Genomic DNA, 16,846 nt, shown 5'->3' with positions numbered 1-16,846 from the left:
ACCCTCCCTCATGTTCCTCACAGGGTTACACAGGTAGGCCCAGTTGACACATACTGATCCATGTTTTGTTTCAAGGTGCAGTGTCCAGATTAAAATGTGACATATGCCTAGACCAGGAAGTAACAGAGTAAGAGTATTATTGGAACCAGCCCCTGTGAGCAGTGCTGTAGCAATGAAGTTTGGTGCCTGGGACAAAGCCTGCAGTAGCAGCCCACCCTTGCCCTGCACACAGATCTAGGGGGCACATGCCCCCTCAGGCTTGCCCAGGAGTGCACGCAGTGCCAGGAGCTGCTCTTGGTGTTAGGGGCCAAAATCAGTTTAACTTTAAATCAGTGTTAGCCACCCTATGAAAAATGAGCTAGAGAGTGGACCTGAGCTCTGGTATCTGTCAGCCAGATACCCGGACCCTTCCTAAATGAGGGACTATGCACACAATGTAAGAATAAACCAAGTAAACAGTTTATTTAACATCTAACAACCACTTACTGTAAAATATCAATACCTTATCCTAAAAGAACACTATACTATTCCTATGTACACACGCATGCATGCACACGCACTTCAGTTACAGTGTTGTAAACAGTAGGTAATGCACAGGTACTTACAGACATAAAACACAGGGAAGAAGGGCTGATATTTACCTATAGGACCTGTGGGGTTATGCTACTGGGGGGAAGGTAAAGACAGATAAACCGGGACAACCCTTACAGTTTCACTGTCTGTAGTATGCTAGTAGTTTTGATCTATTCTGTATCAGTGGTGGGAGACTTTGGCTTCAGGTAGGTATCCTTTCGTTTCTCTGCCTCATGGGTTCTACCTCTCGGGCATGAATCCACTCAAATCAACCTCCCAAGCAGTCTCCCAAACAGAAATCCACTCTATCTACCACCTTGCAGGCACACATACGAACACCTCTCAGGCACACCGATGGATCCAATTGAACCTTCACTCTGAGGGAAAAATTCCTTTTATACTCCCTATACACACTGCACTCTCACTTGCGCGTGGCATTCATACAGGTAACTTCCACATGGCACCCAGGAGTTTTCCCCATGTCACACTAGATTTCTTCACATGGCAAGTTCTCTTTGCCGCATGGCCCTCTACTCTCCTGTACCTGCTGGCCACAGGGTCACGTAAAGTTCAACTAGGTCTTCAGCCTTATAGTGCCTCCATCCCACACCCCACCCTGGCAGTGCCTGTTGGCGACCTTTCACTTCAGTGCCCAGGCCAGTCACCCCGCTTGCCACCACCCCCCCGCCTACCCCTTCCACCTTGCTGCGGCACTGCCTGTGAGCCAGTCTCTGCAGTTTTTCCACAGTCACCATCTTGGCCTAATCAAGCAGGAAATTAGCCAGGCAGATCGCACTCCCCTTGGCCACTCGCTATGGGGTAGAGAAGATGCACCCAGTCTCAAGAGAAGTTCAAGATGATTTCAGGAGTGGAATTTAACATCATTGGTGAGAAGTAAACTTTAAAATAAGAATTTTTAAAAACCTTTTAAAATAGATTCATAAATTGTAAGGGCTGGAAGTAACCTTGCAAGATCATCCAGTCCAGCCTCCCTGCACTAGGCAGGAAAGACAACTGGGGTTATCAAATCCAGTCTCCTCTTGAAGATTTCTAGGGTAGGTAATTGCACCACTTGGGTCTGGAAGGAGCTTATTTCACAGTCCCAGTCATGATGACGTGGCTTAGAATAATAGGGAGTTTTAAGTTCCACCCCCACTCTCCAGGTGTTTGAGGCCAGTCACATAGGCAGAGGGAGCAGGTTTCCCCCTCCCTCAGGAATGTATCCAGCTCAAGTTACAACTCAGGGTTACCTGAAAAAGATGAAGCCAGGGGTGTCTGCCCTCTGCGGTGACCATGGTAACCAAATTGTCAGATTGGTCATCAGCCTGATAGAGTTTGGAGAGAGACGGAGATGTCATTCTGCCACACTTACACAACACATAAGACTGGTCATAACAACAACACACAGAGAACATTAAAGCACGTTGGGGAGCTCCCGTGCTAGAGCCCTCTCAGGTAGGCTTGAGTCGATCTGACCCACTACCCAGGGTCCTTTTGTGGCAGGGCATCTGCTGTCACATTTTGGCTTCCCTTGATGTGTTCACCGGTGAAGTTGAACTCCTGAAACTGCCAAGCCATTTGAAATTTGGCATTGGTATTCTGCATGGTTTGCAACCATTGAAGTGGGGCACGGTCCGATAGGACAGTGAACTGCTGCCCTCACAGATAGGGCTTCAGTTTGTTCAGTGCCCAGACAATTGCCAAACACTCCTTCTCAATAGAGGACAGGTTCCACCCCCAAGGGATTAACTTCCGGTTTAAGTAAACTACGGGATGTCTTGTCTCTTGGTGCTCCTGGAAGAGTACAGCTCATAGTCCTAAGTTGGAGACATCTGTGGCTACGTAGAAGGGTTTATCGTGGACCAGTGCCTTCAGAATCGGTTGTTTGATCAGGGCAGCCTTTAGGGTGTCAAATGCTTCCTGACACCCTTGCTTCCAGACCATCAGATCAGGGCTGCCTTGGTCAGCTCAGGTAGGGGAGCTGCCTTTTCTCCAGATCCAAGGACAAACTGCCTGTAATATGCAACCAGGCCAAGGAAGGCTCTGACTTGCTTCTTGGTATCTTGAGCTTCTGTGATCTAGTGGTATTGCAGGAAATAAACCTAACTATTTCCCAGAGCATTACATATATGCATTGGCTTGGAGCCATTTTTAGCAGCTAAGGGGACCCAGAGAGCCTGGGTCTGGGAGTTGGAGTTGAGCTGCTAAAAATAAAAATTCACATAAAGAAGAAATACTATAATCAGTCATACAAAGAAGAGCTCATTATATCTGTGACAACCCCACCACTCCCAGGCAGAAATTATCCGTTACAACAGGGGCAACCTATGGCACGCGTGCCAAAGGTGGAACTTGGCATGCTTTTGATTGGCACACAGACTGCTTCCCGCCCCTCAGGGTGGGACGAGCTAAACCCAGATGAACCAGCATGTGGCTGCCCAGGAGCAGTCTTGTGCTGCCGCTGACCCCAGCCGGGTAAGAGCCCCTTGGGCCCCAGACCCAGCCTGGCATCACCACTGGCCCTGGCCCAGTGCTGCCCCTGAGCTGGGGGCTGTCGGCACCCTGACGGCCCGGCCCCAACCCCGTGTTGCTGGCAGGCCCCGGCCCTGCCTGAGCCCAGCCCCAGCCGGCACTACTGCCATGGTTGGCCCCAGCCCAGTGCTGCCACCACCAGGTCGGGGCTGTCCCAGTGCTGTCAGTGGCCCCAGCCTCAGGCCTGGCCATATGCTGCCTGTGGGCCCTGCCCCAGCTGGTACCACCACAGCCGCTGGCTCCAGCTCAGTGCTGCTGCTGGGCTGGGGCCTGCACAGGGCTCAGGCCTGGCCACATGTTGCTGGTGGGCCCTGCCCCAGCTGGTACCACCGCAGCCGCTGGCTCCAGCTCAGTGCTGCTGCTGGGCTGGGGCCTGCACAGGGCTCAGGCCTGGCCACATGCTGCTGGTGGGCCCTGCCCCAGCCTAGTACTGCTCCCAGGCTGGGTGGCGGCGATGGTGTCAGCAGTGCCAGGATGTGGCCGAAGCCTGAGCAGGTCCACAGCCCTAGCCCACGTGGGCCCCAGCCCCATCCCAGTGTTGCCAACAGCCCCAGTCCGGCAGCGGCACTGGACTGGAGCAGGCTATGGCAGTGCTGCTGGGCGGAGCCAGGCTCACCAGCAGCACATGGCTGGGGCCAGGGCCCATGCAGGTCCATGGCCCCAGCTCTAGCCCTCACCACCACCGCCAGCCCCAGCCCAGTGCCGCTGCTGGGCCAGGGCCGTCGGCAGCATCAGGATGGGGCTGGGGTCCAGCCTCATCCTGGCACTACCCCAGCAGCCAGCTGGGGCTGGGCTGGGCCGGGCCAGACCCAGGCCCCAGCTGCAGCGGTGATGCCATCTGCTAGTGGGCCGACCCCAGCTCCAGCCCCAGCCCTGCACTGCCCATAGCCGGGCCACAGCCCCCTGTTGCCGAGGGCCCCCGCCATGTGCTGCCAGTGGGCCCTTGCCCCAGCTCCGCACTGCCCACGAAGTGCCGGCACCTCTTGTCTTGGCTGGGGCTGGGGCTGGGGCTGGGGCTGGGAGGCAGCAGCTGTTTGCAGTTTCCTGGCTGCAGCTGGTCCAGGTTTTGGGTAGCTGCTGATAGCTATGGAGCCTGGGCTGGGGGACAGGGGCAGCAGGAGCACAAGCAGGGCTTGGGGGCAGGAGCTTGGGGGGGGGGGCAAAGGGCACAAGCAAGGCATTCTGCCATGTACCACTTGCCCTTGTTTTGTTTTTCTGGCATTCCGGCAGCTTCCAAGGTAGGCATTGTGGGGGTTTTTGGCACTCCGGCCAAAAAACATTGCCTATTTCTGCCTTACAACTTTTGTCAAAAGTGTAGAGTTGTAATATATGCAAACTAATTCACAGTTTAACTTCTGTTAATCCTGATGATCACAAATTAAAAGGCTGCTGTCAATGTACATTCCTCATAAAAGTTCTTAAACTGAAAACACCTTTGATTTATTTAAAACTAAAATAGTTAACATTCTAAAATTCAGCTTTAGAGTTCCTTCATCCCAGATAGTGTTTTGTTGCAGTAGCATTTATAGTTGCTTTTGCTACCTGTTTGCAGCCATATGTGCACTGTGGTTCTGCTAATGTGCCCGATCAGATAAGGCCATGGGCATGTTGATGCTAGGAATCACACAGGGTGGTCCTGCATGCATCTGTTCCACCCCTTCCAGTTAGTCTGGTTAACTTGCCTCATTTGGAGGGGTGGGCCTCTTGGGAGAAAAGCAATCAGGGCTGTACTGCTTTAGTAAGGCTGAATTATTCTTTTTCATAAACCAGTATCATGACCAGCTGATGGGTAAACCATTCCTGGTTAGTCATCCTGGTGCATCGGCGGTGAGAGAGCACATTTTCTTATGTTGGCAGTGGCCTTTCCAAAGTAGTAATTGGATCTATTCAGAAGCCTTAGGCTTAGTCCTTATTGCAAAGTTCTGCTGGTATAGCTGTGTTGGTTATGAGCAGGGATCCTGCTGTTCTCTGTTTAAAAAGCCCAAATTCTCTAATTAAAAACCTCTAAACCCGCATTTTTCCGTGATTAAAGTGAAGCACCACTGTATATATTGAACACAATGCTTTATTGATATATTTACAGTTTTAAAGCAGTTTGGAAGCCTACCAGTGCCTCAATCACTATAATAAAATAAATTCTAAATACCTATTTTGGTGTTTGATTTTTATTTTTTCATTATAGGAAATCAGAGCTCCCCTGCCCCCTTTGCTCGCCCCTCACTTCCAAGCCATAGCCATCTCCAGTCCTGCTGGTGCCCTTCACTCCCGACCCACAGCCCCCTGCCTTCCCCAGACCTGCTGGTGCCCCTCATTCCTGACCCACTGCCCCCAGGCTGCAGCTCCCCAGTGTGCGGGGCAGGGCAGGGGTGTATAGGGAACAGGGCAGGAGTGCCTAACCCTAAGTGATGCATCAGTTGGGCATGCGGGTGGCACATGTGCCCCCCCCGATTTGTGTGCCTGCAGTAGCCATGGTGCTGCAGCCTGGTTGGACCAGCATGGGCGAGACCCAGACCTGGCATGGGAGAGTGGAGCAGAATGGGGCAGCGGGACTTGTTGCTTCTGCTGCCAGGACCCCCATGCCAGCCATGCCACCAGCAGCGCAAGAAGTTATTGACTGGAGTGGGGGGTGCTGTGCTACCCTCAACTCCTGCTTCAACTCTCCTTTAAAGGAGAAAATCCATGTTTTCCCATGGCAAATGGAAAACCTGGATCCCTGGTTATGGGTCTGGGAAGATCCTGCCTTTAGTCAAAACAGCTATGCTGGCAAAATCCCCTATGGGGGTGCAGCTCTGTTAGAGGAGTATGGCTTCTGCTGGCAGAGCTTAGGGGAGCTGGTGCAACTCTGGCAACAGAAATACTCCTGGTGCATGCCACATTTTCACCAAGAGGTTTTTCCCTCATAATTGAAGCCCTTAAATCTCTCTAGGGAGTTGGGTGGATTTCATTCCTCCAGTACAGCATTTACAGGAATCCGGGGCAGGCTGATCTTGTAGATGAAAAGGTGCTCCTAGCAGCACAGTGGTGGCTGGTCCAGCACTGCAGCTGTTTCTAATTCCCCTCCATCTGATGGTGCCTTGGTTGTCTCCCTCATTACAGTACTATACACAGCTCACTGCACTCCCAAGCAGCATTAGCTAGTCCTTGGACTAGACTGGAACATCATATTGCAAATTCTTTTGGGTGATTGGAAGTAGCACTACATCCCTGCTGACTCTGAGAGACGGTGAGAGTTGAATAGAGCCTGGTCGCACCCTACCAGGCTGAGCATTTTGCAGGGCTAAAGCATGGCTTTATCTCTGGTTACAGGTCTCTTCAGAGCTTTCATTGTGGTAGTGCTAATGTGTGCACTCCCTGCCTGCATGTTTCCTCTTTCAGCCCTCCTTAAGTAGAAGGGGAGGAGATGTGGCTCCTTGGGTCTAGACCAATGGAGTGGAAGCTTTGCTGCTTTCTTTCCTTCTGTGGGTATGTGAGGAAGGACATTGGAAAGCTTGAACAAAAAAGCAGTTAAGATTGTACTTGAAGCAAACTTCTCCCTAGATTTTACTTTGTCGTCGTCTTCCTTTTCCCAGTCCCAGTGCTCTCACACATTTGATATTCTAGGAAGACCACAGAATGGATGTTGGTTTTTCAGGCTTAGGGTGTTTTTTGTTTTTTTGGAGGGGAGGGGAGGGGAGCATTCTGCAAATACGCTGCCTTCCTTTAGAAGATGAAGTCTTAATTGAATGTGAAATTTCAGTTTGAAACAGTATAGCCAGCTGTACTGCAGGAGTAAAATCTAACCTCTTGAAGTCTGTGTTTCCACATTGGACAATTTGCTGTATCATAAAAGCAACCTGAGTACTCTCATTAAAAGTACCATTGCAGGCAGATATATGTAGACTGCTGTGAAACATGCATTTGAAGTTGTATATTGTCTGGATTGTGTAAGTATTTGATCGCTGCCTCTTAGATAATTGGGTATAGATTCTCTGTTGCCTTGCAACAGGCACACTTGCTTTTACAGTGGATGTAAAATGCTGTCATTTTGATTTGGCATTCGTTTGTGCACACTGTGTTTGAAGCAATGGGGAATCGGGCACTTCCTTTGCACAGCTAAGTTATCCATTTCTTGTAATGGCAGCACCTTCCTTCTGTAGCCTTAGCTGAAAGCTTTCAAATACAGCATGTCAGCATGTCTGAGCTGCTAATCACTGAAGTACTGTAAACATTCAAAGCCTTCAGGGACTGATAACTTGCCTTGAGAATTTCTTAGAAAAACTTGTTTCCTGGGAGGGAAGGAAGACCTCATGGTTAAGACTCTGTATCAGGACAGCAGTATTCTCCACTAAATTTCTAGCTTTGCCACAGATTTTTTGTATACTTTTGGGCAACTGGTGTAATCTTTTTCTGTGCCTTAGTTCCTCGCCCCTTGTCCCTATTTATGGGACAGGGACTTCCACTTACATGTGTACACTGCTTGCTAGAATGAGGTCCTGATCTAACTTTTACTGTAATAAAAACAGTCCAGATCAGTAGTATTCAAGCTTTTGGCTTTGCAGGCTAGTTGAATGGTATAGGGCTGATCTGTGGGCCAGATAGAGGCCAGTGTGCCAAGATTGGGGCCTGGCACCATCTTCTACCCCCATACACAAGGAATGGGCCCCAGGGGCCTGCTGCCACCCCTTGCCCAACCTGGGATTGACCCTTGGAGTCTGGTGCTGCCCCATCCCAGCCTTTTACACTGGGATTGGGCCATGGGACCTGGTGCTGTCCCCTCTGTGCCAGGATTGGCCCTGGGGCCTGGTGCTACGCGTCTGGCCCTACGTGCAGAGATTGGGTGCCCAGTCCAGTGCACAAGGATCTCAGCCGGCCCAGAAAATTGGCAGCAGGGGAGTTGGTTCCTACAGCCAAATTTCAGGACCTGTGGAGAGCCTGTGGGCCACATGTCATGGCACCATGGGCTGAAACTGGCCTGCTGGCCAGGGGTTGAAAATCTCTGGTCTAGATATTGAATATGATTCTGATGTATAGTTTCATTATATGCAGCTTCAGGTTTCATTTATGTGTTGTACTGTCTGCACTGTAATTTTATCTACCGGGATATGGCTTTTCTCTGCACTAACGTTTCTTATGTTCATAAGCATGTATTCACATTTTTGAAGCCTTTGGAATTCTGGTGGAGGATCAGTGACATGCAGCGTTTTTGGGTTCATATTTTAGTGGGAAAATGGTTAGAACCTCGGGTTTTATTTTCAGGCTGTTGCTATTAAGAGATGAAGATGTTTCTGTTGTTGCTGTAACAGATGCAAGCTGTTGCTATTGAGAGATTAAGATTTTTTCTAGACTTTAGTTCTGGGAGTAAGATGCTGTCTGCACAAATTGTAAGGATAAAAGCAGTTTTGAGAGGAGGGATAAATTTGGTGTGTGTACCCTTTCCTAAACCTTCCCAGATCCTTCAGCCTTTGAAGTGTCTTGATGTTATGCTTAAATGGAAAATGTTTACACCTGCTGATGGAGTGTTTCCCCCCCGCCCCCTTTCTTGGTTACAGTTATCGTTGTGATGATTTTGTAGTCAATGATACCAAGCTGGGCCTGGTACAGAAAGTCAGAGAACACCTGCAGAACCTGGAGAAGTAAGTAACTTGTTTATACCACTGGATTTGGATGTTGTTTCACTTGAACGGTATTTCCTTTTAGTGCCTTGTTTTGTTCTTGAACATGTGAGATACCATAATATGTTTTAAAACACCATCACTGAGAAGAGATGCAGGAATTAAGGGATTGCTGCTTTCAACATTGACATTTGGAGGAAGCAAGATTAATAGGGAGTTTTGTCTGTAGGTTGATGGAGGAATTCAGACTTGTTCTCCAGAATTTTCTTGCAACCTTGCCATCTAGTCTTTTCTCTTCCATGAAAAGTGGGAACAGGATTCCCAAAAATCAGGTATAAGTTTCCTAAAATTAAGAATAGGTTGGTTGGCTGAGAAGAAAGCTGAATGGGAGATGGAAATATCCAAAATGTTCATTTAGTGGTTTGGTTTCCAAACAGAAAGTAGTCTGGAACATGCAGTTGTATGTATAGTTAGGGTAGAGCTGTGCTTTTTCCATGATATGTTTTCTTCCACTCAATTGTAAATACTAGTAACTTTATAATGCAGACATTTGGGACAGTTCTAGATAGCAGATTTTAGTAGCTTGCTTGGAAATCATGCAAAATACCTAGCAGAAGTTTATGTACAAGCCAGTGTTTCCAAATACTTTTAATCCCTTAGAATTCAGACATCACTGCCACTAAGTAATGCCTATGCTGTGGACAGTCTTCTGTATAGTGGCAGACTTGGTGTCCTTTACACCTTTCCTTGGGTTTGTCCCAAATCTCTATAGCCTCTGCTTCTAGCTGCTCCTCTCTCCCCTTCCTCCCCCCATTATCAGACCTTGCTTGGGCTCTGTTTCCTTGCACAGCCCTTGCCAGGCCACATAGCAGCAGTGGCACGGCTGGTTAGCTGGGCAGGGGATGGAGCTTCCTTGTGTTCCATGCCTGGTGGGGAATCCAGTCTGAGCCAGAGCTGGGCTTTGCCTGACAGTAGGTGGTGGGGAAAGAGGGAGCAGGGAGGCCAAAAGGGTGAGGCAAAAGCTGCAGACAACATGCAGGAGGCTGCTGTGGAACTGACTCTGGCCCTAACCCAGGCTCAGGGTCAGAGCCATAGCAGCCACCTGCCCTACTTCCTGCCCTGCTTTGTATGTGAATCTAAGGGGCGGGGCTTCCCCCCCCCCATTGAGGTGAGGGACCTCATCTTAGATTCAAGTAAATATAGTACATAAACTTGTGTTGGTGACCTAAAGGTTTTATGTTTTTTTAAGGAGAGTGACTCTAGTGAGAGATACTCACTTTAGAATCTCTTTTTAAGCTCTGGAGTGGTTTCTCAAGACAAGAAATGCTATTGTTCTTTTGATTTAGAACACCAGTACGCTTGTGTCAGATCAGAGGTGGCATGCGAATTAGGAAATGTTTCAGAGTTCTAATACTAGCCACTGTTGAAAATAGAAAGTAAGACCGTCTTTCCCAGAGTGCTGTCTGTGTTAAGAAGAATGTTAGGTTTATCTTGTACCTTTCAAAAAGCTTATGTTGCAAGCAGAAGACAATCTTTCCAGCTGCCAGTGGTTGCAAGCGTAACTATTATGCTAGATAGTACAGTGGATGCTCCTTCACTCTATTTTAAACAATGTTTTCTTTTTATAGTATGTAACTTGTTTTATTTCATTATTATAGTTCAGCTTTTACAGCAGACAGACATAGGAAAAGAAAGCTCTTGGAAAACTCATCTCTAAACAGCAAATTATTAAAAGTAAATGTGAGTACAATGCTTTTAGTATTTGAAGGGGATTTGTCAACTTAGGATAATATTGACCTGGGTTTAAAAAACAGTTATCATTTTTTGGCTTTCAACTTGTATTGCTTTGCCTTCACCCACCAATGGAGAAACAACTCCTTTCTTTTTAAAGAATTGCTGGTGTAGTGTTGTGATCACACTGACCTCGTATTTGATTTTCCCTGCTGTTTGGCAGGATCAGCTAACTAGAAAGCAGTCAGTGTTCATCAGGACTGACATCACAGAGGTCAATAACAAGCCTTTTTTGATGGACTAGAATTGCAGTCGGTGTTCTCCAGTGCAGAATGCGGAAGAGGGAATGCATCACCTTTCCCTATTCCTTATGGTCCTAACTGCAAATTACTAAGTAAAAGGGAGCTTACTTAAAGCTTTTAGAAGGGGCAAGACACCTATTCCCAAACAAATTGGGTGCTCCTGAAAATCTTCCCTTTTGTTTCTTTTGTTATTTACATTGCTGCTCTTACTTTAAATCTAAAATCATGCAGAAAGTTACCTTTGAGGTAACTTGTTTGTATATTCCCTTTCATATATTCAGGCCCCATCTCAGATGGGGAGTGTCTGGCTAGAGTCTGGGGGAAGAAATCTCCTGACTGCCTCAACCCTAATTACTTCCAGTCTCAGGGTAGTTGGGGAGGGAAAAATTTGTCTTGCCCATCTGCCTTAAGAAAGCTGGCTGAGGAGCATCACCTTCAGTCTCTGGCATCCCCTCTTCTCAGCCCCAATGGCTGCATTTATATAAATTGAAACAGCACAAGGATGTAATGCCAGAGGGGATCCTACCAGGTGGAAGCTGAAGTACCAGTTGTCTTCACTTCTGGTGCCACAGTGCTGACTGTTAAACCTGGCCTGCTGCAGCCTTACCTTTCTGGGAGAGGCAGGACTTCTTCAGAGGTATGTAGCTGGGGGAAAAGCAGTGCCACTTGTACCCGAGCAGGCTGCATATACAGTTCCAAGCAGCCCTTACAAGTTGTTTTGATGGAACATACGTACTTTCAGTTGCTTTCCAAATGAGCTGGTCTAATTGATACATTTCTATGCTGTCCTAATTATGGGAGAACTGAGGAAGTTTTTGAAATACCACAGCCTTTTTTCAGCATCTGGAAAACTCAAAGCTACCAAAATATGAAGTAAAGAAGAGAAGAACTAGAGAAGGTACAGAGAAGAGCAGCAAGGATCATTAGTGGTGTAGAGGGGCTTCCATATGAGGAGAGACTAAAGAGGCTAGTCCTATTCCGTTTAGAAAAGAGATGCCTGATGGGTGACATGATGGAGGTTTAGAAAATACTAAATGGTGAAGGGAAAGTAAATAGGGATTTATTATTTACTATCTCTTAATACAAGAACTAGAGGTTGTAAAATTAAATTAATAGGTAGTAAATTTACAAAAGGAAGTTTTTTTCACATAGCATGTAACTTAAGAGTGGAACTCATTACCACCCCTTGCCCAACCTGGTTGTAGAAGCTGACGCGTTAGCCAGATTTGAAAAGGGATTGGACAGATTTTTGGAGGAAAGGTGCATCAGTAGCCATTGAACATGGGAGTTAGGCATACAGCCTCTGAATTGGAACTTTTATACAACAAATGCAGGATGCTGCAAGAGAGAGGAAAAGTAGGAAAACTCTAGTTGCTCTCCCTTTCGGTATCCATTCTCCGCCATTCCATTGTGACGCAGGATACAGGGCAAAATGGATCTACAGTCTGACCCAGTAAATGGCAGTTCTTGTTTTTTGTGTATGTTCTAAAATTACAAATGATGTTTAGGTATTGAGAACAGCAAATCAGAAAAAAAGTTAATCATGTTTTTATCAATTTTAGAGTTTGTTCTATTTTCTCAGTTTTTATTGATACTTGAGTAATGCCCAAGGCAATTATTTTTTTCACTGTTGGCACATTGGATCATAATGTAGAAAAAGCAGAGCAGGACTGCTTGCCAGTAATGTTATGCTGAGCCTCCCTGGCTGGGGGTTTGGGTAAAGGACAGTCATAGAGCATTCTGGGGGCGTTATTTTAAGGTGCGTGTTTGTTTCTTTATCAGAAACGAGACCATCTAAAAATAGTTCATTCAGTTACTGGAAAGCTAAGTGGTGTTGTGTTTGATTAATACTGAGTTTTCTGACAGAATATTTAAAAATACCCTGGTGGTCTGTAGGGTTTGCTACAGTTTAAAGCTTTTGAATGTTTCTGGTGGCTAATAAGTTGTCTTGTGATACTAGGATGTAGGCTAGAGGATAGTATCTAAATAACTGAACATGCACCCATCATCCTTCCACGAAAGCAGACTGGCTCTGTTTGGTTTTATGTTGCACTTGGAATAGTGTTGGCAGAAGATTTTAAATACCGTTTTACAGAGCTTAAGGGTTAGAAGTTCCTCACACAGTCATTACATAATACTTAAACTTGATTGGCTACAGATAAAGCACAAGGGGTGGGGTTTTGAAAATAAAAATAACTCCAAAACCGCATCACTTGGCAAAAACAAGTTAATGTCCATGCAGTATTGCTCTAAATTGTGGGAATCAGTAGTTTTGAAATGCCATGTGCCTGGCCTGTCTGGAACTTTTCCAGCTCATTCTCCTTGTACCTTCTGCCCCTGAAAGCCACTGGAAATCGGGTCCTCAAATACTCTTCAAAATTGCACTGTTAAGAATAAACTGGATAAAAAATCAGTTAAACCCCCCCCCCCACAATGATGAGGTCTGTGTGAATTGTCCTTTCAAGGAGTTTATGTACATAGACAGTAGCACATTTTCAATAAATGGACTTGAATGTGAATAGATTAACTGCCCCTAAAAACTGACTGAAAGTTTAAGATCCTTCAGACCATTTGAGTAGGATATGCCACAGCTTTGTCTTCCCCAGCTCAGCTTTGTCATTAGTTTTATTTAAATGTGTTCTTCCAGGCAGGTGAGTTTGGCACATGGTAAGGGGCAGACACCTGTCTCTTCTGACTCATCTGCTTTCTTTGGTTCACAGGGGAGCACCACTGCCCTTTGTGCCACAGGTCTCCGGAATCTGGGGAACACATGTTTCATGAACGCAATTCTCCAGTCTCTCAGGTACTGGTGACATCTCTTGTGCTGTGACAAAATCAGATTCTTGTACTGGTCCAGTGGGGTTTTGGTGGCATCTGTGCTGCAATGCAAGGTGCAAGGGTTCCGCTGCTCTTATCCAAATCTCCCCTGGACTTCCAGGAATGGGAAGTGCTGTGGGAGCTAAATGCTCAGAGTTCCAGGATAAGTGAAGGACCTCTTCCCTCTCCAGAGTGACCCCTACGACTAATTCATAAGCAGCACCACAGCCCAAAGAAAGCAGGGGAGCAATATGTTATGGTGTTGATGAAATTCTTTGCCCTGAGATAGTTTGAGAAGATGGGGAGAGATTATTGTTGTGAAAATGGTAACAAAGTTTCTGGGTAATTGGTTGTTCAACCTAGGTTTGCGGCAGTGAGGCCTGGCAGACATTCAGATCCCAGTGTGCCTTAACTGAATCATGAACCTAACAGTTTTGCCTCCTACCACGCTATTCACGCATGGCTGGAGGCACAATTAAAGGCTCAGAGATTGGATCCCAGTAGGGCCATAATGCCAGTGCCCTAAACCGGTAAGTTGAGTGCCTGGTGCCCCTGCAGCTGGCTATCTGATTGGGCTCCCCAGACACGGTGTGCATGGAGCCCTTGAGGCTGGCTGCATGTTCAGTTTCAGGCCCAGTGGGAGCCAGCCACGAAGTCGCTGCACGTCTCTGTTGTGTTGTACCATTAATTGAATGAACATGTGGCAGGGTTACTACTTAAGCTGGTTAATCACATTTTAAGTATAACATCTGCCAGGGGCCTTTTGGTAGCTGAATCGCCAGCATTCTGGCCAGGCTCACACTTGCATGCCTGAGCCCAGACTCCTTTTGTTTAGGCCCAGGGGAGTGGGGTGGATGCGTTTGGTTTTTATTTTGAGCTTTTGCTCCTATTGACAGGGTCAGGGTCTCCTCAGAAAACATGGTTAGAAAAAGTCATACATCTTGGCAGAGAGCTGCACTGAAATAGGGAGTCGTTTGGCCCCTTCTCTATCCTCTCCATTTGTATTGTACCGTGCCTGGTTCTGTAGTACAGCAATAGAATCTTTCTACTCCAATGGCAGCATGTAAGATTTAATTGCTGTGTTGCTACAAAAGACGGAATTCTGTTCTCTCCTCATCAAAGGAAGTGTAATGGCTATTGCAGTTTAAAGCCAGGATGGTGATTTATAGTTATGCTCATTGTACATATAATGAGTAATCTTGCTGCAGTATTACATGCATCTAGACTAATTCTGTTGCTGAGAAACGTGAACAATTCAATGTGATCACTTAAATAATTTGAAGAAAGCAGGTGAGCACTTCCAAGGACCTTGTCAAAGTGCGTATGTCTTGTCTCAGTTCTTTATATGTTTCTCTTAAATTTTCCTTTCCTGTAGTAACATTCAGCAGTTTTGCTGCTACTTCAAGGAGTTGCCAGCTGTGGAATTGCGGAATGGGAAAACAGCAGGCAGGCGAACTTACCACACCAGGAGCCAAGGGGATAACAACGTGTAAGTTAACACATTTCTTACTAGCACAGAATTTCAAGAAGCAGCAGCAGATACTTACAGTAGTGTTCCCAGCTACCTTGTTAGTGTCAGTACAGATGGAGAAGCTTAAATGATTTCCATTCTGTTCTTGTAGCTGCTAGTGCACAGGGGAGAGTTGTGAACATCACACAGTGCTAGAGTGTGATCAAGTGAAAGTTTGGAATTAAGTAACCTACCTGGACTATGTGTCACCCAGCGCTTAATGCTGAATCAGTTGTTCAGATACGTTTTTCACTTAGCAGACAAGAATGTATTCAATTGCTAGAAGAACCTTAAACAATGGTAAACATTGTGTTGAACTGAGAAAGATGGGGAGAAGTATGAGAAACAGAAGGCAAAATTCACATAATAAGTGAAGAAAGTTGCTCAGCTTGATCTGAAATCAGGATGAGGTGGGTTTATGGTAAATTTAATATAATAGAGTAAACTAATTAAGTAAAAGAACTAGGTTATCAATATACATTTCCTGCCAGTGAAATTAGGCTATGGTAACAAATGGGAATTCATAGGGTGACTGAGTAGACCAAATCTTCAGGTAAGTTGTAAAATTATACCAGCCTGTAAAGAGTCTGGACAGAATTTACAGGGACAGCTTTAGAAGAGCTTGGATAGCCATGGCAATGAAGACCTAGACAGAAAATCTGTCCCTTTCATCCTTTGCAGCTCTAATTCTATGATGTTGGCTTTCTTCAGCTTTGTGGATTTGAGTTTAGATGTCTAAAATTTTAGACATTTGGGATATGTTTCTGGGTTTAAAGTAAAACTAAACAGTTTACAGATAGGGACCATTTTCATTAAAATAACTTGTGTAAGATTTATTCCACTGAACTGAGAAGGACCTGAAGATTATATAAGATTCCCTGCTAATTGGTCACTTTCATTTTCTTTCCCCAGTTCATTGGTGGAAGAGTTTAGGAAGACTCTCTGTGCCCTCTGGCAGGGCAGTCAAACAGCTTTTAGCCCAGAGTCTCTTTTTTATGTCGTTTGGAAAATTATGCCAAATTTTAGGTAAGTTCTGCAAGACAAAGGAAAATGTTTTTGAAAGTAACTTTGTCCTATCTATGGCCTAATCTGTGACTTGCTGGCTCCTGGAACATGCTGCATGTAGCCTCCCCGGTGCTTGCAAATACTTCTTATGACAAGGAGTGCAATGCTATGACTTGCATTCATCTGTAATGACTTGTGTTCAACATGCAACAATGTCTGAGAAGACACATTCTTCATATGTGATACGAGGGTAGTAGCTAATTACTTGGAGTATTGGTCGCTGCAGGGGTAGAAAACTAAATAAGCGTCATATAGGTAAATCACTGAGGAGAAAGACTGGACAGAACCAAAGCCTGTAAGAATGTTAAAAACTTATAGCTGCCACAGGCCTGAACAAAACATACTGGGCAAAACTTCCTTGATTCTCTTAAAACATTGTAACCACTACCTGTGTAACTTTTTAGATAAGGGCTATGAGAGAATTAGTCTGTATGTAATAGGTGTTTTGCACCCATGCTGTCAGAAGAAGGGAAAAAAAGTTACCCAAGTAAATCAAAGTATCATTCCTCTCCAAGGTCGCCCTGTCCTGGCCCCTGAACCTCTTTCAAAGGAGTACTGAAACCTGTTAGGATTTATTGTGATGAAGGTAAGTTGCTCCATGTTCTCAGGTAGTAAAGATGTTCTATATCTGTTACATCTCTAGCAGTGCTGAAAAGATGCTGTGAACATACATGTTTAGATGGATAACCCAGATAATAAAAAGGCCATCTATTCTGTTCTGCACA

General features: G+C 46.0%; 1 protein-coding gene across 8 annotated transcripts in view; it reads left to right on the top strand.

The window, feature by feature from the left end:
- Nucleotides 1-16,846, top strand: part of USP3 (ubiquitin specific peptidase 3) — a 66,702-nt gene that overhangs the window by 34,964 nt on the left and 14,892 nt on the right. For all 8 annotated transcript variants that reach the window (XM_090028119.1, XM_090028117.1, XM_090028122.1 and 5 more), the window contains 5 exons: nucleotides 8,634-8,717; nucleotides 10,355-10,436; nucleotides 13,450-13,532; nucleotides 14,922-15,035; nucleotides 15,969-16,082. In XM_090028119.1, the coding sequence (XP_089884245.1) occupies nucleotides 8,634-8,717; nucleotides 10,355-10,436; nucleotides 13,450-13,532; nucleotides 14,922-15,035; nucleotides 15,969-16,082 (477 nt within the window). The remainder of the gene's footprint in view (nucleotides 1-8,633; nucleotides 8,718-10,354; nucleotides 10,437-13,449; nucleotides 13,533-14,921; nucleotides 15,036-15,968; nucleotides 16,083-16,846) is intronic.

The sequence above is a fragment of the Crocodylus siamensis genome, chromosome 15, assembly GCF_052110815.1.
Source record: "Crocodylus siamensis isolate JL-2025a chromosome 15, ASM5211081v1, whole genome shotgun sequence".
In the NCBI taxonomy this organism is placed as follows: Eukaryota; Metazoa; Chordata; order Crocodylia; family Crocodylidae; genus Crocodylus; species Crocodylus siamensis.
This window is presented reverse-complemented; position numbering and strand designations above follow the sequence as displayed.